The 23,519-nt window shown below is 35.5% G+C and overlaps 1 protein-coding gene across 1 annotated transcript; it reads left to right on the top strand.

Annotated features, from left to right (window-relative positions):
• Positions 1 to 7,849: 7,849 nt before the first annotated feature.
• On the top strand, positions 7,850 to 18,895 carry LOC104908633 (protein DETOXIFICATION 18-like). Its single transcript, XM_048641956.1, has 8 exons — positions 7,850 to 7,856; positions 8,585 to 8,796; positions 13,799 to 14,343; positions 16,136 to 16,222; positions 17,227 to 17,283; positions 17,380 to 17,618; positions 17,921 to 18,039; positions 18,664 to 18,895. The coding sequence occupies exons 1-8, from the start codon at positions 7,850 to 7,852 to the stop codon at positions 18,790 to 18,792; spliced, it is 1,395 nt and encodes a 464-aa protein (XP_048497913.1). The 3' UTR covers positions 18,793 to 18,895.
• Positions 18,896 to 23,519: the final 4,624 nt, after the last annotated feature.

Here is a 23,519-nt window from a genome sequence, read left to right as displayed (position 1 = left end):
AGGTATTACACAATAATAAGTTAATATGTTCATCTGTCTAAAAGAAAACCTAACAAAACCATATACTAAAGAGGAAAAAGAAATTAAATATGTACAAAATAAGGGGTGATAAAGAGTCAAGTTTGTTCGTGAACAGTTTCATCTCGACTCATTTCACATTTGGCAAAGCTCGGCTCGAATAAAGTTCGGCTCTTTAAGCTTTAAGCTCGGTTCGAGCTTGAATAAACTTAAACGAACACAAGCCGAGCATACCACAGTTCGGGCAGGCTCAGCTTGACCTATAAGCAGCTCTAAGCATGCTTCTTTCCAAGATCCTTGCTTGCTTCGACAACCAACACTCTTTTATCATCTGCTTTTTTCATGCTCCACTCCTTCATTCACCAGTCTATATAGGTCATATTCATTCTTCCCATGAGCAATAATGTGGAAGGGTCTTATAAAAAAAAATTGCATGATCTTGTTTTGTAACAGTTTGCTAATTGACAACACATTATTTTTGAAGTCACTCGCATATAAGAAATTTTTCAACACAACGCCATTAGACAATTTAACATCTCCAAACTCATTCACCTACTTCATTGTCTCATTCGAAAGAACTATTATGACAAATCATTTTAAAGGTCTTATGTTGCTAAAAACATCTTTATGTATAGTGATATGATCAGTGGTACCTTAATCTATGATTCGAGGTTGGTATGAATCAAACAAATTTTTATGAAGCACAACATTTGATAAAATTGCTTTACTTGCAAAATTGTTGTAGGATTTTATGCTTGCTCCTTGCTTTCATGACCTCCTACACAAAAACAGGGACAAGCTTGCTTTCATCCTTTCTTTCATTGTTCTCTCTTTGAGGGATGTTGTCAAAAGAAGTTTGTTATGCACCTTCATTCTCCTTGCTTATTCATAACATTAGCAACTTGTTGTTTCCTTTTCATCTCTAATTCTTGAATCTATCATGATATCCGACCAATTTGAAACATTCTTCTTTCATGTGTCTTTTTATCCCACAATGATCACATCTTTCAGTTCTTTCTCACTAGTGGAAAAACCCCACCTGATATGCTCAAAACTGGCCTTTCTGATGCGGTTTCTGTCCGCATCAGGTGGAGGCGCAGCAGGTGACTAATCATTTCTGATGCGGTCCAAAACCACATCAGAAAATGATGATCTGATGCGGTTCGGAGGGAAAACCGCATCAGATTTGGTGATTATCTGATGTGGTTTTCGCTAAGAACCGCATAAGATTTTTGAGTTTCTCTCCAAAAAAAATTACAGACCTGCACCCTGCAGGTCTGCAACCAACGTGCTGCCTTTACCAATAACAATGAATATAACAACAAACCAAAAAACAAAAATTACAAAGCATAAAAAAGAAAAAAAACGCTGCATTACAGAACCAAAAGTAAAAATAACAAAAAAAAAAAAAACACATACACAATTCAAATTCAACAATGAAAAAAACGAACTAAAAACGTGACGAAAATAACTAAAAGTAATGAAATTTACAGAAATTACAGAACCATAAGTAAAAATAACGAAAAAAAAAACCAGATGTAACTAAAAAACATAAATTACAGAAATTGAACGAATTTTTTTATCTAAAAACGAACTAAATCTAACTAAAAATATAAATTACATAAAATAAACGAAAAATAAAAATAAAAAAAACTAAAACTAACTTAAAACATAAATTATAGAAAATAGTCGGAAATTTTTTTAAAAAATAATAGATCTAACTAAAAACGACGCTTCATTCCTCGTTGCGAATGGCGGCGCGAAACGACGGCAAGCCAGACGAGCGTATTTGTTGTTCGCCGTTGAGGAGGCGTTATGGTTCAATTTGTCGTTGATGAGGGGTTCGAGTCGTCTTTGATGAGAGGTTCGATTCGTCGTTGCAAGCCAGAAGGAGGAGGAAGGAGAGAGGGGGTACCGTGGGTGGAGGAATCAGGGTTCAGTTGAGTGAGGAGAGAGGGGAGAGGAATGGGATTAGGGTTCGTTGAGTGAGAAGAGAGAGGAGAGGAATGAGTTGTATTGAGTGAGTGAGGGATGAGGGGCCGGGATTTTGAGTGAGAGATGAGGGGTCGTTGATGGGATAAAACAAATTGGGCCGTATTTGTTGGGCCGCGTTGGAACGCTCATTTTTATGGACTGAAATCTGATGCGGTCCATAAGGAACCGCATCAGCTTCTAAAATTTGATGTGGTCCATCAAAGGACTGCATCAGATTGTCCTCTCATCTTTTCCCTCTTAATTTTTGGTTGCTTTTCGGATGCGATTTTTGTAAAACCGCATCTGCTACTAAGTGACATATAAGCTAGGTTTTTTCCACTAGTGTCTCCATCCTCATTCTAACATCAGGTTGTACATTCTATTCACAAGAGGGAGAGAATCCATGCCAAGAAGATTGAAGAAGATTGCTTTTCATTTGTTCATACTCACCATTAAGTACATTAAGTATCATAATGAACTTTATGGTCCTACTTGTGGCTTATATCTCTAGAATTTTCCTCAAGTGCATTTTCCCAAAGCACCACACATGCAATCCGATATTTCTTTAAGTTCAACAATTTGATCCCACAGTTCCTAAATCCTACACTAGTTTTCTCCAATAATCATGTTGTTTTGTTATAGTTTACACAAAAGTTTCTTGAGATGGAAGAGTTGTGGTGCATTAGTCTGGCCATACTTCCCCACTATTTCACTCCGGAGCTCCTTTATGGATTGTATTGAGACTAGATTTGCATCAATTTTTTGTTTCATGGTTTCTAGCAACCAAGACCTCACCATATAGTCACATCTAACCCATTTTTGCTGCTCATCTCGAGCCTCCTTTGGTTTTGAGTGTTTTGCTTCAAGAAAGGTATATTTGTTCTTTGCACCTAGTGCAATCTTTACACTTTTGCTCCAATTCATGAAATTATTTTCATAAATAATAATTTCTCTTACAGCAGTGCCAACATTTTCATTGACAACAATGAAAAGAGCATCTTTGTAACAATTATGTGATTCAGCAACCTAGTTCTGTCAATTTGGTTCTTCTGCAAAATGTAAAGATTAAAACTTTCTTAACGGAATCTTTCTAAGAAGAAAGAAAATTTTTAAACTTTCTCTTTCAAGGATCTTTAGAACCTTACTCTGATACCATGAAGAAGTTCGAAGGATCAATTTATGTTTTTCTCTCTGTCAACACACAAAGGTAAAGCTTTTGTATTGCTACGATTTTTCTATGTTCTCTCAGCTGAAAACTAAACATTGTGTATGTATACATGAGTATCTATCAACCCTAATATCTAGGTGTACTTAAAGACGAGAAACAACTAGAAAAGAGAGAGGATCAGTCTAGGATCATATAAAGTAACTAAAAAATAAAACACAGTGGTACAAAAGTAATTTGCGGAAAATAGCTGATATTTACAAGAATAGAAGTAGGGTAAATCTTGTGTGTTGTATTTCATTGAGATTGCACCAATATATATATGATGTACATAAGGAAACTATATATACAAAGGACTCTAATGAGAGTAAACTTTCCCTTTAACATAATATTGCCTAACATCCCGCTCAAGTTGGGCATGGGATGGATCAAGAATGCCTAACTTGGACAGCAAAAGATCAAACTGAGTCTTCCCAAGACCCTTGGTAAATATGTCTGCAAGCTGCATTTTGGTAGGCACATAAGAGAAAAGAATAAGACCATCATTGAGAGCATCACGAACAAAATGGCAATCAACCTCAATATGTTTGGTGCGTTAATGGAAAACAAGATTCTTAGCAATGTGAAGAGTAGACTGACTATCACAAAACAAAGGAATAGCTTTTGGGATGATGAACTCCCAAGCTCAAGAGTAAGGCCTTCAACCACTTCAACTCACAAGTGATAGAAGTCATATAGCGATATTCTGCCTCGGCAGACGAACGAGATACAGTGTGTTGTTTCTTGGTCTTCCAAGAGATGGGAGAATGACCCAATAAAACAATCCAACCAGATAACGAACGCCGAGTGATAGGATAAGCAGCCCACTCTGAATCACACCAACCTTCCAAAGAGAGATCACTGTCCGCCCGTAATAAAATACCTTGGCCAGGAGTGCCCTTCAAATATCGAACCACGCGCAAAGCAGCATCCCAGTGCTCAACGTGAGGCTACTGCATAAACTGAGATAAAACATGCACTGAATAAGCCAAGTAGGGGCAAGTGACAACCAAATAAATAAGAAGGCTAACAAGACGACGGTAGGCAGCAGCATCAGACAATAAGGAACCAGAAGCATGGGCAAGACGATGATTCTGTTCAATAGGAAAACCACAAGGTTTAGCACCCAACAAGCCTACCTCAGAAATCATATCAAGAGTATATTTCCTTTGACAAAGGAAAAGACTAGCAGAACTGCGGCAACTTCAATACCAAGAAAGTACTTGAGAGAACCCAAATCCTTCATCTTAAAGCGATCACTTAAATAAGCTTTGAAAGAGGAAAGAGCAGCGGAATCATTACCCGAAATAATAATATCGTCAACATACACCAAAACACTAACCTGAAGACTGCCATGAGTGAACGTGAAAAGAGAATAATCAGAGTAAGATTGAAGAAAACCATAATCTTTCAAAGCTGTAACGAGCTTGGCAAACAACATTGAGGAGCCTGTTTCAATCCATAAAGAGATTTTCGCAGGCGACAAACAAGATTAGGATTGGCACACTCGAACCCAGGAGGAAGCTTCATGTAAACTTCCTCGTCCAAATCACCAAGAAGAAAGGCATTATGGACATCCATCTGATGAACTTCTCAATTTTTGGAAGCAGCAATAGCAAGAAAGGCACGCACAATAGTCATCTTAGCAACAGGAGCAAATGTCTCCGTATAATCAATACCTGCCTCCTGATGATTGCCGAAAACCACCAATCGAGATTTGAATCATTCAACATCTCCATTGGACAAGAACTTGGTGTGATGCACCCATTGACTACCTAAATCACGTTTCCCCGAAGGCAATTCCTCCAAAGCCCATGTACCATTATCCTCCAAAGCCTGAATCTCAGCCTGCATAGACGTTTTCCAACCATCATATCGCATTGCCTCTTTGAAGGACTTTGGTTCAGTAGTAGAAACAACAGCTGCATGAAATTTCTGATAATGCGAAGAAAAAATTGTACAATTTATATAGTGAGATATAGGATAAGGAGTACTTAAGGAAGAAGATGGAGGAGAAGCGGAAGTAGATGTGACTTTCTGCAACAACGGTGTGAGTAATATAATCCTTCAACAACACTGAGGGAAGCTTGGCTCGCAAGCCCCGACCCATAACATCAGAAGAGGAAGTAGAGACCGAGTGAGGAGACGGTCGAGGCGGGCCCAATGAGGAGCCCAACAAACTGGGATCAGGTGAAGCGGCGCGTGGCATAGCAGTAGGAGAGGGAGATGGGCTAGCAAGTGGGGAACGGACATTTGGGCTAGGTGAGATGGACACGTGTGAAAGAGGATCAAGGAAAGGGGGCTGATGGGCCGGTTGTTGTGTGGACTGAGCAGGTACGGTGGGGGCACAATTATGGGCTCGGTATTTGTGGAGGCCGAATTTGGGAGAGGAAATGGCTCGGTATTGTGGAGGCCGAATTTGGGAGAGGAGAGGGCTCGGTATTTGTGGGCTCCGTAGGTGTGGGCTCATTGTTTGTGGGCATAGAAGGCGTGGGTAATGGCTGAGGAAGGGCATCAAAATCATCCCTAAAGTCCTCACGGACTAAATCATCACAGAAGAGTTAAATTGTACAATGCAGTTTAAATCATGAGTCAGTTGAGTAACAGAAATCAAACTACAACTGAATCGAGGCACCAAGAGAACATCAGTGAGAGTAATATGAACAGATAAACGCACTGGCCCCTTTTGAGTTGCAACAACAGACTCCCCATTAGGAAGACTAACATGGCAAGGAGAAATAGAAATCAGATCAAATAGCCAAGAGACCTCACTAGTAACATGATTAGTGGCACCACTGTCAATAATCCAAGAAGTGGAATCAAACTTACCACTCAAACGATCCTCATAAATTTTGGTAGAACAAAGCAAGCCCGCAAGAGCCTTCCACTGATCGTGAGGAAATAAAGTAGAGGAGGCTGGAGAGGGAGACACTCCTGCAGCAGCCGTGGCATGAGCCTTAACACCACCACGACCCCGACCCGAAGTAGTAGTAGGAACCGGTGGCTGAGAGCCACGAACGGAGCCCTTCGGCTCCCACCCTTCCGGATAACCGACTAACTCATAACAATTGGCAACCTCATGCTCATGCTTCTTGTAATGAGAGCAAGCCAACAAAGAATAACATCGAGATACATCATGGCCAACCTTGTGACAGTGAGTACAAGTTGGACGCTCTGATGTACCACAGCCACAGCCAGTAGCTGTACATACCGCGAACCTAGGAACCTCAGCCGGTTTATCATCCACGACAGATTTAGAGGACCGAACATGTTCCTCCTGAATAACAAAGTGATACGCGCGGTCTAAAGACGACAACAGATCAGTAGAGAGAATCTGAGAGCGCAACCGACCATAGTAATCGGTATAAAGTCCCATAAGAAAATCATGCAGACATTGAGTTTCATTACGTGCATCATGTAAATCACCAGCCACACATTTAAAACAACACGAACAAGAAAAAATAGGTTCATGCCTTTTCAATTCCTCCCATAGAACATTTAGTTTACCATAATAGCTAGAAACACTCATCGTCTTCGTCTGTTCACACTTATAAATGGTAGATTTTAACTGATGAATTCGCGGGCCATTAACGGTTGCAAACTGTGTTTTAAGGTGATCCCAAAGTTTGTGAGCATCCCGGAATTTAGTAAGCGTACCCTTAACATCAGGGACGATGGTGTTCATGATCCACGAGACGAGCATTGCATTCACAGTCAACCAATCCGCGGCAGTGTAGGGAGGTTGTGGAGGAGTGATCGTCCCATCTAAGAAACCGAACTTGCGGCGCGCATCAAGCGCGAGTTGAATATCTTCGGCCCAGTCATCGTAGTTGTTGGAATGGAGTCGCGTGGGAGTGATAAAATCTCGAGGTCTGTCGCCAGTACCAAGAAAGAAAGGGTGCGTGATATTGGTTTTTGTAAAAGGAGGCTGCGGCGGCGGTTCGTCGCCGGCCTTGGTGATAAAAGATGGTGAGAAGAAAATTTCAAAAGTTTGGCTCCAATACCATGACAAGACTAGAACTAAGGTAAATCTTGTGTGTTGTATTTCATTGAGATTGCACAAATATATATATAAGTGTTGTAACTCTAAATCAATCGTGTGGTTGAGATTCATTCTCATTTCTCATGTAAGGAGCATTCTCATGTGATCTTGCCTCTATATATATATATATATATATATATATATATATATATATATATATATATATATATATATATAATGTGCATAAGGAACTATATATACAAAGGACTCTAATGAGAATAAACTTTCCCTTTAACATAATATTGCCTAACAGATATATATATATCAGTATATCATGTGCACTAGCTAGACATGTGATGAAAGCAACATGACCAACTTCTTTACATTCACCCACGATATTTACAAAATATTTGGGTTCTACTCTACAATTTAAGTGGAAATTTTTAATCTAAAGTTTTTGGCATATTAGTTTAGCTCTTCTTTAACTTCCAAAATGTAGGCATCCTTCTTCAAGACCTATGCCGTCTTTGAGATCACATTGGTAAATCTGCACAACGTCAATTTTAATTTCGTAACATAGCCAAAAGACTCGGGGAGTCGGGGTCGTTTTGAAGATTTTGAGGCTCTGGTTCTAACACAAAAATTAGGCCCCAAGTTTATGAGATATATAAATGGAAGGTTGGGCATAAAAGATCGAAAGATGAAAATTTAAAGATTGATCATTGAGGAATTTATTATGGGTGGAAAACAAGAGTGATTTCCTCCATTATGAAGTAAAAATTAAAACTAATATGTTTTTTGGGCCCTTAAATTTTGGGCTCCTGTGCGGTTGACTCCCTTACACAACCTCATCTACCCCTTGGCCAAACGTGTATGGATACTGCATAGACGACGCAAACCAGAGTATCATATTTAGGTATTAGATTCAACATTATAACCTCCTTTATCATAGTGAGGAGGACAACAATTATCTCTAATCTACCTATATTCGTACAATTGGCTCTTCTTTACTTCGGTGTAATGTTCACAAGGTTGATAGAGCTTATGTTCAGTATCCCATGTTATTCTCGCCACCACATGTCGAGTAGCGTTAATCTATTTACTACTCACGTCTGAATTTTAAACTGTAGCCAATGTCAAAAAGCTCATTTTTTTATACACATAAAATTATATTAATCCTGCCTATATATGTTCTTCTCATAGTACTTAAGAATTCCATATAACTAGCTTCAGAGAGATATATTCAAATTTTCCCCTTGTATCTCTATAAGAAAAAGGTAAAAGGAATTCCAAAATATGTTGTATTGTAGATCTTGAGTGATAACATTGGAGATATAAAGTTTTAGAAGACAAGAAGTTATATTTGAGGGTTTACATATATTTTTACACTAGTTTTATTCTGCCAGGAAAAAAGGGGAAGAAAATGTGGGAAAAGGTGGTGGATGTAAAGGAAGCCAAGGAGCAAATATTATTTTCAGTGCCAATGACAATTACCAACTTGTTCTATAATCTAATTCCATTGGTTTCGGTTATGTTTGCTGGTCATCTCGGTCCACTACAGCTAGCTGGCTCTACTCTTGCCAATTCTTGGGCTACCGTTACCGGTTTTTGTTTCATGGTCAGCTTTCTTCTCTTTTTTTTATACTTTGGTTTCTCTGTTAAGAAACACATTAAATTTTGTTTCTTTCCTTCTTATTATTAGCACTTGTTTGATTGCATATAGGAATTAGTAATTTCTCGTAAAAGTTGTTTGATTGATCATGGGAAGTTCTACATATTTATGGGACTTATGTGAGCAACTTCCTCCATCTTATAGGAGGCAGATTTTTTCAGAAAGTACAACGTACTTCTGAAATTTGTCAACCAAACAACTTCACCTTATCTTATTTCTTAGAGTCTTTCAAAAAAAAAATATCTTAGTGCTTAGAAAATTCTATTTTTTCATAAATTTATATGTCAACCAAAACAATCCTTAACTTTTTTTGTTATGAGTTCTGACAAGTTAATGGAACAACCCTAATCAATTGTAACATATATACACCGAAAAGAGCTAGAAGTACAGGAAACTAATACCAGTATTATATTAACTGAAATGAACTGAGTGCAACAACAAATGATCTGAACACAATGAACCAAATGTTTTGGTAAAATTACTTCTGAATATTTTTAGTTTGACAAGTATTTCTTTCAAAGATGTTTCATTTTAATTGGCTCAAAAATTATTTATTTATTTTTTCAATGACATGAATTTTTATATGAATCTCCCGATGTTTCTTTTTCTGTAATCATCTGATCCGTAAGAATGTTTTAGGGTGGACGTCCTCTTAGATAAAGCCCCTAATTTTCTTTCCTTTTAAAAAAAATGACATGACTTTTTATACAATTATTTAATCAGTGCTTACACACACATAATTCATCTCCTTACGTGTGCCAAAAGAGAGGAGTCTACTAAGAAAAATAAAGGAAGTATATTATTTGGTGTAGTGATAAAAGTTTGTATATCGGTTCAGATTGAATCATACAGAATTTTGGTCCACTAGGCCTCCTCGGTTACCACACACCAACAATAAAAATAGAAAATTAATTTTGAAATTTGAGTCAAAATAAAAATTTAATCTTTTAATAGTCCAATCTTTTACAATTACTTTGGAGTTTAGACTGTTAGAATACAAGGTGACACTCAAGAAAGGGCGGGTTGAATTGAAGGACAAAATCTAATCGATTTTCGCAAAAACACTCTTATGGCACAGTGCCTTACACTGTGTTATTCACTCGTAAACTCTCCGATAGATGTTTTTGCTCGAACTAAATTGTATCAAAATATGAAAATAATGAAATCAAATAATAAAACTTGGGAATTTAACGTGGTTTAATCTCACTTCTGAGATCTGCGTCCACACAAACTACACTTTTATTGTTTGAATCTTAAAATACCAAACTCTTGATACAATATGATTCCCGCACTACTAATTCTAGTAGTGCTCCCCAACACTTAACGCTAAGTGTTGCTACTCTTTATAATGATGGAAATTACAGAAAGAATAATTCCTCAAAAGTGTGCTTCTTATTCAAACAAATAGAGGATCGTTACAATTGTTGCTTAGAAACCTTAACTTACTAGAAGCCTGTGACGCACACTGTGCTATGGGATCCCGTTTTCAGCTCTCAAAATTTTCTGAAACTAAATCCGAAAACATGAGTTGTTCTTTTGATTTCTTTCCTTTATATAACTTATCAATTGAATAAAATTATTCTCCAAGATATGATTATTCTTTTGAGTAATTTTTATTTCTTAAAATTAACGGATAAAATCTTTTCCTTTCCAAAATCAAATTTTATCTTTGATAAAAACTGATTATTTTTCTTTCCTTATAAGATTCCTCCATATCTTATGCCATTATTAATCAGATCTTAAATCAATTTTATCGAAAAATCTTTATCAAAATCTTTATCTTTAAAAATCAGTTTTTCTTAAAACTCTTCTTTTTCTTTTTTCTAAAATCTTCATCAAAGTATTTTTTTCTCTTAAAAATCAGATTTTTTTAAAACTCTTTTTTCCGAAAATATTTTTAAAGAAATATTTTCTTTAAAATCAGTTTTTACAAAACTCTTTATCCGAAAAGCTTTATAAAAATTTTTTCCTTCTAAAACTAATTTTCGAAATTAGAAACTCCCTTTGTATATAGAAACATGAAATTAATATAATTACCTGTTTTCTTAACTCAAGAAAATAGTTAATCATCCTAATTTCATATTTCTAGTTTAGAACAAAATTCTAATAAGTTAATTACATCACGTAATCTAAGAATATAACTAGACCCAGGTTTTCATATCTTCGAGTTCTTGAACTTTCATGAACATCCAATCTTGATAGCTTTCTTAGATCATTGTGACACACATACATGTTATAGCACAAAGTGTTTATCATCATTAAAATAACATTGACTTAGAGTCACAACATAGACCTATTTTAGTCTTTATTTGAACTACAAACTTCCAACAATCTCTCACTACAAAAAAAAGCTTATATAGCGACGGATTTTTGGAGACGGATATATATCCGTTTCTAATTTAGAGACGGAATATTGATAATCCGTCTCTAAATTTATTTAGAGACGGATTTTTTTAAATCCGTCTCTAAATTAGAGACGGATTTTTAACTCCGTCTCTAACTTTAGGGACGGATTTTAAAAATCCGTCCCTAAATTAGAGACGGATTTTAAAAATTCGTCTCGAAATAAATTTAGAGACGGATTTTGAAAATCCGTCTCTAACTTAGGGACGGATATTGATAATCCGTCCCTAAAGTTAGAGACGGATTTTTAAATCCGTCTCTAAAGTTAGAGACGGATTTAAAAAATCCGTCTCTAAAGTTAGAGACGGATTTAAAAATCCGTCTCTAAAGTTAGAGACGGATTTAAAAAATCCGTCTCTAAATTTACATATGAATATTTTATTGCACGTATTTAATTTAGAGACGGATTTTCAAAACCCGACTCTAATTTAGGGACGGATTTTTAGAATCCGTCTCTAATTTAGGGACGGATTTTTAGAATCCGTCTCTAAATTTAGAGACGGATTCTAAAAATCCGTCTCTAAATTCAAATATGAATATTTTATTGCGCATCTTTAATTTAGGGACGGATTTTAAAAATCCGTCTCTAAGTTAGAGACGGATTTTAGAAATCCGTCTCTAATTTAGAGACGGATTTTAGAAATCCGTCTCTAATAATTTAGAGACGGATTTTAAAATCCGTCTCTAATTTAGGGACGGATTTGAAAATCCGTCTCTAAATTAGGGACGGATTTTTGAATCCGTCTCTAATATTTCTTCTACATATTACCAATATTATGTAGAGAAGTATACAAGTTGTATTTGGTGTAGTTGGTTGGAGCTTCTTCTCGTTTCTTTGAGGTTACAAGTTCGATTCCTACGAACAGCGATTCTTGCGACTGTGGAGTCTTCTTATCCTTTCCCTTGTAGAGCTGAACCGGGTTTACTTAAGGGATATTCCTAAATGGTAATGAGATCAACTTGAACTAGGTAGGTAATAATAGGTGATTAAATATAATTATGATAATATTAGGAACTATCGTGTTGTTAATTTCGTTTATATATTTTTTATACTTTTAGCGAATTTAGAGACGGATTTTCGAAATCCGTCTCTAAGCTTAGAGACGGATTTTTAAAATCCGTCTCTAAGCTTAGAGACGGATTTTCAAAATCCGTCTCTAAGTTTAGAGACGGATTTTCAAAATCCGTCTCTAAGTTTAGAGACGGATTTGCAAAATCCGTCTCTAAGTTTAGAGACGGATTTGCAAAATCCGTCTCTAAACTTTAGAGACGGATTTCGAAAATCCATCTCTAAGCTTAGAGACGGATTTCCTAAATCCGTCTCTAAGCTTAGAGACGGATTTCCAAAATCCGTCTCTAAACTTTAGAGACGGATTTTTAAAATCCGTCTCTAACTCGAATTAGCGACAAGGGTTTTAGAGAGGGACAATATCCGTCTCTAAATCCGTCTCTAAGCCCATATAGCGACGGATTTGACCTTTTTAGGGACGGATTTTGTCCGTCTCTAAATGGACTTTTTTTTGTAGTGTCTATTACATAAGGGAAGGGGGGAGCAACGGTGTCCTCTTTTGAAATGCCTATTTTGCCCCCTTCCCTTTCTACATTACAAAAGGAGAGTCAAAATCAAAATCGGCACTCAAAAATACAACCGAAAATTAATTTACAACACTCACTCACAAATCACTTAAAAGATTAAGCTTTACAGATCACTCGTACAATTGAGAAAATTACGTTACAAATCACTCAAATAATCGGGAAAATGTATTAAAACTTAAAATTAACAAACAAACTAAAACATATAGCCTAGAACGTCAATACATACAAAAAAATTTACAAAAATTTACTTACAAATCACTGTTCTCAAGAACCATTACAATTAATGGTCGGTCATGATAAAAATAGAGGTGTATTTGTAGTGAAATCAGAATTTAAAGTTAGACGAGGCAAAAATTATTTACTTTTTATAGTGTTTAAAATTTAGAAGTTAGTACTGTACTTAATTCAAAAATCAACTAAAAAAATAAATATTAGAAATCATAAATAAATTTAATAAATTTATATTTTGTTCATAGAATTTAACTTTGAAAAGAAAAAAAAAAGACAAAAATAATGGTGAGAGAGTTAAGTGACAGAAACTAAACCAAACAATTTTTGCAACTAAAAACAATTATATTTCATGTCTAATGTTCAAATTTTGACTCTTATGTCGAAAAAAATCGAGTTTCTGTTTTGGAAAAAATTCAAGCACGCATAGCGTGCAAAAAATATTGTATAGAATTAGGAGGTTGACCTCTCGAGGGGTACACCTTAGTTATCAATTTGATCGAAGAAGAGAAGAGTGGCGGGCTATTAGTAGTATTGGTGTATATAGAAGAATTTGAAAATCCTCCTACAATACCTATCGAACCTACCTAATCTCTTGAAACTAGAGATGTTTAACTTTATTTTCAATGCTCAAAGTGTTGAAGAAGTAATTTGATATTGCTGATTGTGTACTTCTCTGATTTAAACTTTCCCTCTCATATGTCATTTTATGTGATTTTAGGTTGGCTTAAGTGGTGCACTTGAGACTTCTTGTGGGCAAGGATTTGGTGCAAGATTATACAAATTGCTAGGCGTTTATCTCCAAGCATCATGCATAGTCTCATTGGTTTTCTCCATGATTATATCTATAATATGGTGGTTTACAGAACATATTCTAAAATTGTTCCATCAAAATCCTGAAATTTCAAAAGAAGCAGCACTCTATATCAGATTTCTTATACCAGGAATTTTCGCCTATGGCATTTTACAAAACATTTTAAGGTTCCTCCAGACTCAATCTGTGGTTGTTCCCTTAGTTATATTCTCTCTCCTGCCGTTGCTCTTGCATTGTGGCCTTAACTATCTCTTGGTTCATTGCACCACCCTTGGTTATAAGGGCGCGGCATTATCTACCTCCTTGACATTTTGGTTATCGGTTATTATTCTAATTGTTTATGTGAGATTCGCTAAGAAATTTGAGCATACTTGGAGAGGATTATCAATGGAATCATTTTCTTATGTCTTCGCCAACTTAAAATTGTCATTACCTTCTGCTGCTATGGTTTGGTTAGTACGATTCTTCTCTTTCAATAACATATTGATAGCTATAAATTCTCAACAAAATGATCTTACATCAGTGCGGCGTATCTAGAAATTTACTCAGGGAATACGTATATATAAGTAGTTAGAATCGTCAAAAAAAAAAATTCAAAATAAAGCTTTATTTACATTTTTGTCTCCCTAAGTTTGAGTAAGAACTTAGATATAATTGCTAACGGTTTAGTTGTTCAATTTTTCAATTTAAATAACCATATTTTTAAAGATAAGTTGTTCAATTAACATCCTATTTTAAATCATACTCTTCTTATAACCGATTAATTGTTTCTTAAGTTAGGCTATTCTTTTTTCTAGATGTTAATTATATGTAATAAAAAAATTCAAAATAACATCAAGTGATGAATTTTTATACTTCCTTTGTTTTCTATTAGATGTTACACTTTTGAAAATTTGGGTTCCCTAGGCAAAAATTGAAAGAGTGATTAGGAAAGAATAAGGGTAGGGGATTAAACGTGTGGGGACCATTGCACATGGGGTTTAAAGGAAGGGAGGAGAGAGAAAAGAGCGACCCCAACTTGGTTCCGCCACCATCACCCTAGTAGCCCAGTCTCCTTCCCCACCCCCGCCCATGTGAACTCCCACCACCACCCCACCAGCCACCCGAAATCCCACCCACCCAGAAACCCCACCCCACCCGCCGAAATCCCACACACCACCCAAAACCCCAACCATGCGCTGAAAACCCCACCCCACCCTCGCAAAACCCCACCTCTACCGCCAAAAACTCCACCCCAGCCTCGAAAACCCACCTCTACCGTCGAAAATGGAGGACTTGTGGTTTTGCGCGAAGAAGATGGTGTGGTTTTCGGTGGGTGGGGGTGGCGGGGGAGGTTTTGCATGGGTGGGCTGCTGTGATGGTGGAGAAGGGGGCTGCGATGTGGGGGAAGGGATTGGGCAGCTGAGGTGGTGGGGAGGGGTGGTGGAAGAGAGGGAGGAGTTTAATTAATTTAGATTAGTATGTGAATAAGGTTAAATTAAGTTAGTTTAATTTTGGTTAATTGTTATAAGTAAGGGTAAGTAAGTAATTTTGCAGTATAAAACTTTCCAATTTAAGAAATAAAAAAAGTGTAACATCTATTTTGAAACATGCGATTTAAGGAATGTGTAACATCTAATAAAAAAACGGAGGAAGTATATATAATGATTGAATGCTACAAATTCAGAAAATTAATAATTAATTTGAAGTTGAAAATTTATTTGAAAATAGTTATTTAAGTATGTAAATGAGAAAAAATTGAGGGATTAAAAGAGAGGCAAAAAAATCATTTTGGAGCTTTGATCTAAGTAAGCTTATGAATTTATAGTTGCGTTAAAGGGGAGTATTTAAAAGCAAAACATAAGTGCGTTGGGTTCCGAATACAAGACCTTTCCATGGATTCATTGATCTTTCTTTTCGCTTCCCCTACCAGCAAGACAAGCCTCATCAGATGTTCATTGCTCACATATATATTCTTGAATATCCTATTTATTTTGTTTTCATTATTTTCCAGAAATAATGGGGGCACAGTTGTACCCGTTGTACACTTGTACGCCCTCTAGATCCACCAATGTCCTACATATCATAAGACCGTCTCACTATTTATATTAAAAAATTACTTTTTGTTTATGCTACTTTATAAGTGATCCCTTTATTTCAAATAATAAGGTAAGGCGTTTTTTTTTATAGGCCAACTTATCTATAGCAATGATGGTTAATAGGGTTTTTGTTCATTGATCTTATTTTTAACATTGTTTGTCTCAGTTTAGAATCTTGGGCGTTTGAAATACTGGTGTTTTTGGCTGGAATCATGCCGAATGCTGAAGCAACTACTCCTCTCACTGCACTCTGGTAAGAACGTATCTTTTCTTTGTTTTTTAATTCTACTTAATTCCTCCATTTGTTTTATACGTTACATTAAACTTTCACTTTCCATGTATGTCAATGTAAAATTTTGAGGTTATAAATCTTCTATTTTCTTGAATTAGTAGAAGCAAAAGAAAGAAAAAAGATGAAGAATAAGAAAATAAAGTTGAGTATCATATATTATATGTAGAAAGCTAATTTATTTTTTAAAATTATAAAAAGTACATATTAAAAAAAAATATTAAGACAAATCTAACAAGATCCTACATAACTATATTTTTACTCACGTATAAATCACAGACGATGGCCAAAGTGAAATTTGTGAATAGTATAAAATGTTATAGTGTAACATGTAAAAAAAACCTTGTCGTTTGGTAGTTGGTCATAAATGGTGGTAATGGTAATGAATTTGTGTGTAAATTTGAGAAAAATATCATTGTCCATTCCCATGGTAATGCTAACTTATCATATAGTGTCCACTTTCCTTCTTGAATTTTCATTCCCATCCAATACTACCTTGTAGGTGGTAATGAGTGGTAATGAAAATTGTTTCCCTTTGGAGACAAAACACAAGTTTAGGGGTGAGATTGCTTGCCCATTGAGAAAAAATGCCTCCCCATGGAGATTTTAAGGGTGCTTCCCTAATAAAATTACACTTAAAATTCATTTCCATAACCGCAATTTATTCACGACTACCAAACGGGCCATGAAAGTATGTGAAAGGATGCAAATTCTTGCATAAGATGGTTAGCCTATTAGCCTGCTGTTACTACAACAAAATCATAAAAGTTGTGAAATACAAAGGAAACTTGATTTACAAGAATCTTTACTAAAAATTGAAGAAGTTATACAAAAGGTATTTGAAAGTTAAAACATTAGAAATCTCGTGGTCTACATGTGTCAAACAATTTCATAGGAGACCAGTTCATGAAATAACTGTCTTCGTAAAAATTGATTCATTTATTAATTTTGAAATATCTTCTTCGTAGCGTTATTACAGAAACAATGGCTTTTATGGTTACTTACGGCTTGAGTGCTGCAGCAAGGTAATAATTAATGTTAGACTACATCTTCTTAAATTATGAACTGCTTATTTTCTTCGTTGAAATTCAATCTAATTTGATTAAACCTTTGTATGAAAGCACGCGAGTTTCAAATGAGCTTGGAGCTGGGAAAGTGATTGAAGCAAAGCATGCAATGGGCGTAACATTAAAGTTGTCAATTGCCTTTATTGCTCCTGTTCTTGTTTTCATAGGCTTCGGACATAACATTTGGGCAGGCTTTTTTAGTGGCGATTCCACTGTAAATAAAGCATATGCTTCCATGACTCCTCTCCTTTGCATATCAATATTCTTGGACTTCATTCAAGGCATATTATCAGGTCCAATATCAACATAATCTGTGCATATCTCAATTTATATGTTACTCAGCAGACTTTTTATTTTACCTCAAGAATTTGTATCGCATCCTCGACTTTCCAATATGAGTATGGACATTCCAACACTTTGCTTTGGGGAAAAAACATGAAACTTGTTCATAAAATAGCCTAGTTGGATACATAAATATGTATCCTTATATGACACAAGTACCAGATCAATTTACATAAAATAACTCTCGATTGCACATAATCTTTTATTTAACCATGGTTAATGATCTATTATGTTGTATTTGGGCATAAAACAGGGGTATGCAGGGGATGTGGTTGGCAGCACTTGGCCGTGTTCATAAATTTAGGAACATTCTACCTCATTGGTATGCCTATTGCATGCTTACTTGCCTTCAAGGCTCATTGGCTTGTCAAGGTAATTTTATCATGTTTACACTATTTTTTGCAATTTGGGCTTTCTCTCGTTTGACCAAATATATTTTCAATTTCAAAATGATATTTTAGCAAAAACATTTTTCAAGAAAAATAAAATAATAGATTAGTTTTCATTATTTAGTTTTTTATAAGAAAAGTTAAAATGAAAGAAAGTCTGAAATAGAGGGAAAAGAGTATATGGAGAAGGGAAAGAGGGAGATAAAGAATATAATGAAATTGTTTTCCATTTGAAAAACAAATTTCCACCTTTTACAAATCAAACTAGTTATTAGGGCCGCATCGCGTGATGTCCTGGGTGATTAATATTTTCATGTTAAAAAAGTGGCATTTAATGTTCTATAGTTTATTGGTTAGAATTTTACTATATTAACTTGAGGTCATGTGTTCAAATTTGCTGAAGTACGGCATGGAATGAAACAATTAAAAGGACAGTGTCACATGACGACTAACGTGTAGACTTGCTTAAGAACAGTTTTTAATATATTTGTATAGATGAACTCAATGCTGTCTTTTCATTTGCGTATGTTTAAGTTACACATTTTTAATCAGTTTTGTATGCTCAATTCCTCTTTCCTTTAACTTTTGCCACAAATTTGTGATTTAGGGTCTTTGGATGGGTTTAATATGTGGCCTCTTCGCTCAGTCTTGTTCGCTTATTCTGATTACTCAAATCAAGAAATGGAAAACATTTGAGCTCTCTCATGGTGACATTGAAGATTTAACTCCCATCTAGTCATTTTTAGCTAATTAAGAATGTTATGTATTATTTCTCATCTCTTCCTTCACTGTTCCTTTGCACAATTTATATGGGACTGGTGGTGTAAATTATGGGATCTCTCTTAGGTCTGGCCCTCTTCTCTTGAACCAACTCTTATGCAATGGAATTTCCCTTGAAAAAATAAATTTTTCAAAAGAGTCTGGATTGCAGCATTTCAAGTGATTATGTGGTCCTTATGGAAAGAGCGAAATGCAAGAACTTTCAACAATTTGAGTAGCTCGATTCAAGAAGTTCAGAATATGGTGTTGCTCCGACTCTGTTGGTGGGTCAAAAGCTGGAAGGAGCCCTTTCCATACTCTCCCAATGAGGTAATGCGCAACCTAACATGTCTCTTTTGGCGCCCATCTCTGAATTCCATCTCCAGTAAGGGTCTGCAAATTAATTCTTTGAAGCATAACAACCTTAAATGAGTTGTGGATGTGCCAAAAAGTTCAGCTCAAAGCACTTTGGTGATAAAAATGGGGTAACTCTCTATGCCTTCTCGTGTCCAATTCCCCTCATGGATGATACTTCAGCAGAGATATTAGCGTTGCACAGATCTATCAAGATCTCCCTCAACAACAATCAATTCAAAAAATATCACATTGAAATTGAATCAAAGTCTCAAGAGGCAGTAAAATGGTGCGCCAACCTATCGATCGGATGATCCTTGGAACTTGCAATTCATTCTCAACTTCATAACAGATGTGGCCAGAAGAGGACTTAAATGCTCAATAAAATTCAAGAATCAAACATCTTACTCTGCCACTGAGACCATAGCAAAGTTGGGTCCCTTTAGAAACTCGGAGTATGGATTAATTAGCTTTGTATGTCATTGAGAAGAAGGCATGTACTAGCGGTATTGACTGATGTAAGTGGTTTCACTCACTTTGAGTAATATGAAATTAAATAAAACTATCAAAAAATAAAAAAATAATAAGTCTACCCACCGGGTAATATACCCACCACTAATAGAGAGTAATGATAAGTGGTGATAGTGGAGTCCAATTCACATGATTAATAATATTTTAATGCTTCTATTTTTATTTTTTTTGGAAATTCAAAATTATTATTGATGACCATAAAAAAGATTACAATATCAAAGCATCAAGCAATAGGAAAATAAGCATCAGTATTTATTTTAACCCACCTTCTAGGAAGGGTTGAAAAAATAGACTCTTCATGTGCTTTCCTAAAGCAACACCAAAACCACCAAGAACAAAGGCACTAACATTTGTGCTAAACAACAAGTTAGCCATAGATTAGGCTATCTATACAAAAGATTTCTTTGATTCTCAGCTAATCTACAAGCTACATTAAAAATGATATTATCAACTACTTGATCTGTACTAAGCAGCTTGTTCTCAAAGACTTTCTGATTTCTTTGAATCCACAGTTGATAAATAGCTTCAGTAAAGACCATGCTATAGACTTTGCTTGCCTTGTGTCTTCTTCTACATTGCTCAGCAGCAATGTTAACTTCATCCATAAAGGAAGCAATAGGCCGAGGAGTTTTAAGAATCTGAAGACACTTATGCCAGATTATTGCAGAATAATTACACTTGCTTGAAGAAGACATCTTCATCCTCCTGTTGGCAAATAGGGTAATTAGAGTCATTGAGTAATTGCGAGGAGACTAATCTGACCTTAGTAGCCAGCCTGTTGAGAATAGCAAGCCATGTGATAAATATGCCCTTGGGTGAAGCTTTGTTGTTACAAACAAGCCTTTTCCAGCTAACTGAATTTATATCACCATTCAGATGAATATAACACCGCCTGATAGAGAATTTTTAAACCACAACAAACTCTTGCAGTCTATTTTCCTTCTCAAAGATATCTCTGGTGCTTAGTATCTTCTTCAATGCCCATGCCATGTTCTGTGGTATAGGCATTGTCCAAATGTTGGCCTGCTTGATATAATATGAATGCACCCATTTTATCCAAAGCTTGTCATGTTTCATTGCAATTGCACAGAAATGCTTGGAAATAGCAGCTTTATTCCAATATTCCAGGTTAATAAAATTCAGGCCTCCTTCAGTTTTGGGTAAGCAAAGTTGTTCCCAAGAAACTAGAGCTTTTCTAGAGGGTAAATCCTTACCAGTCCAGAGATAAACCCTGCAAAGACTTTGAATCTCCTTAATAATCTGTTTGGGTAGAGTGAATATCTGACACCAAAAGACTTGCATACTAAGGAGAACAGTTTTAACCAATTGGGCTCTACCTGCATATGAAAGCAATTTTGCACTCTAATTCTTGGTTCTAGCCATGATCTTTTCAATTAGAGGTTTACAGGTATTATAGGAGATTTTTTTGGTGGAAAGAGGGACACCTAGGTATCTGAATGGAAATTCACCAAAACGAATCTAAGTAGCCAAATGAATGTCATGACTAATATGAGAAGTAACCCCTCCCAAATCTGAAGATTAGCTTCCAAACCAGAAGCTTTAGACAATGAATGAAAAGCATCAACTAGTAACTGAACAGAAGCAACATCAGCTCTATAGAACATTAGAAGAGCATCTGCAAGCATCACGTGAGTGAGTTGAAATTTAGCACACCTAGGATGATGTTTGAATCTAGGGTTCAAATGAAGATTACCAAGGCATCTGAAGAGATACTCCATCCCAATTGCAAATAAGAAAGGAGAAATAGGATCTCCTTGCCTAAGACCTTTCTTAGCAAAGAATGGCTTACAAGGTTTCCCATTAATCAACAATGAATAAGACACTGTAGTCACACAAGCCATAATCCATGTTATAAAGATATCAGGAAACCCTAGCTCAAATAGAACAGTCTGTAGAAAAGGCCACTCAATTGAATCATAGGCTATTTTGAGATCTATTTTAATAGTGCATCTAGGAAAAATGTTTTTCCTGGTGTACCCCTTAATAAGATTAGTGGCTAACAATATATTGTCATTTATATGTCTTTTAGGAATAAAACCAGCTTGAGATGTATTAACAACTTCCCGAATTACATCTTGCATTCTATGAGTAAGAATTTTAGCTATGATTTTATACACTATAGTGCAAATTTGGGTTAGGAATTTTGGGAATCAAAGTGATAGAAGCTATATTAACTTGAGATCTGAGGTTACCAGTTTGGAAGAAGTCCTGGATAGCAACATATATATCTAATTTGATGACAGGCCACATGTTTTGAAGAACACAGCATTAAAGCCATCTAAACCAGGAGCTTTGTCTCCATCAATGCTTGACATGGCATAATCAATCTCACCCAGAGTGATGGGAGTGATAAGAGACCTTCTAGCATGTGTACTCAGTGTAGGCCCCCTTCTGATAATTGATAGATCAACCCCAAGAGGTTGATCAACACAACTCCCCATTAATTTACTATAGAAAAGCTTGAATTTCTCTTGGATGTCATCAGGATTTGTGAGCTTCCTACCATCAGCACTATATAAAACATCAATGGAATTCCTGACTTGTCTCTCCTTCATAGCTGCATAGAAAACCTTAGTATTTGAATCTCCAAGCTTTAGCCATTGGATTCTAGATTTCTGTCTCATGACATTCTCTTCAATTAGTAGTGGGTAGATTACCCACCGGGTAGATGTAGCAATGTCCTTAGTTAGATGACGTTCCATATTGACCTTAACAAGTACCCCTCCTTTTCATATTACTTGTCGGGAATAAAAATGAATGAGGCAATGTTATATATTTTATAATTTTATACTTATCTTCTCCTTCCTAATATTTCACATTTGTAGCTAGGATTTTGATTTCTGCAAAAGTTATTCTGGTTAATCTATTTTGTTAACAATCACAATATTTTCAAAACAACAAATATTTTAAATCACCAAAAGTTTTACAAAAGTTTTATTTTCGTGACCAACGATCTTTGTATAAAGATTAATTGAGATTTTGACATATTGTTTGGTTTTTCGTACAATATGGAATATTATTTTGAGATTTTTGTTTTTTCCAAATTAGAAATGGAAAACCCATCAAATCGGGAATACTTCATGTCATATCTAATCAATTCAAATCAAATTATTAGAATTAAGGTGTACTCCTTCTGTTTTTTTTTTGTTTAATTGTTCTCACTTAGAATCTTGGCACTATTTAATTAGAGAGAATCTTCTCAATCTTTTTCAATTTATAAGAAAAAATATAGTGATGTGGGGTCTTGTTTGATTCGTCTCAATTAGTACGTTATTAATATTCAATCGTTATAATTTTTACTAATATATAATAAAAGATATTTAAGTTCAAAGATGTGCACTAGGAGATGTGGACAGAAAAGTGAGAAAGATAAAAAAAAACAGAGGGAGTACTATCTTTTTAATAAGCTATACTTCCAGCACCCAATTAACAACGCAGATAAGATGATCGGGGTAATTTTTATATCTCGACAAATAGCAAACTCGTTTTTGAGTCCGAATGATGCCTAATTTTATTTTGTAACCGTGTTAGCATAAAAAGAACAAATCGTTATACAATACTCCATCCGTCCCATAATATAGTGCTTGTTTTTTTTTTACACGGTCTCCAAGATGTACCTTTTACCTTTAATATTTTCAATTCTATATTAAGAAAAAATATAAAAGTTGAAATTATGAAACTACATATTAAGACGAATCTAACAAGATCCCACATGAATATGAATTTTTATATATACAAATGAAAATATTCGGTCAAAGATTTTAAAGTTTGACCCACCAAAAATGAAATAGGCAATAT

Source organism: Beta vulgaris, chromosome 4, assembly GCF_026745355.1.
Source record: "Beta vulgaris subsp. vulgaris cultivar EL10 chromosome 4, EL10.2, whole genome shotgun sequence".
NCBI lineage: Eukaryota > Viridiplantae > Streptophyta > Magnoliopsida > Caryophyllales > Amaranthaceae > Beta > Beta vulgaris.
The sequence above is the reverse complement of the archived record's forward strand: the minus strand, read 5'-3'. Positions and strand labels throughout refer to the sequence as shown.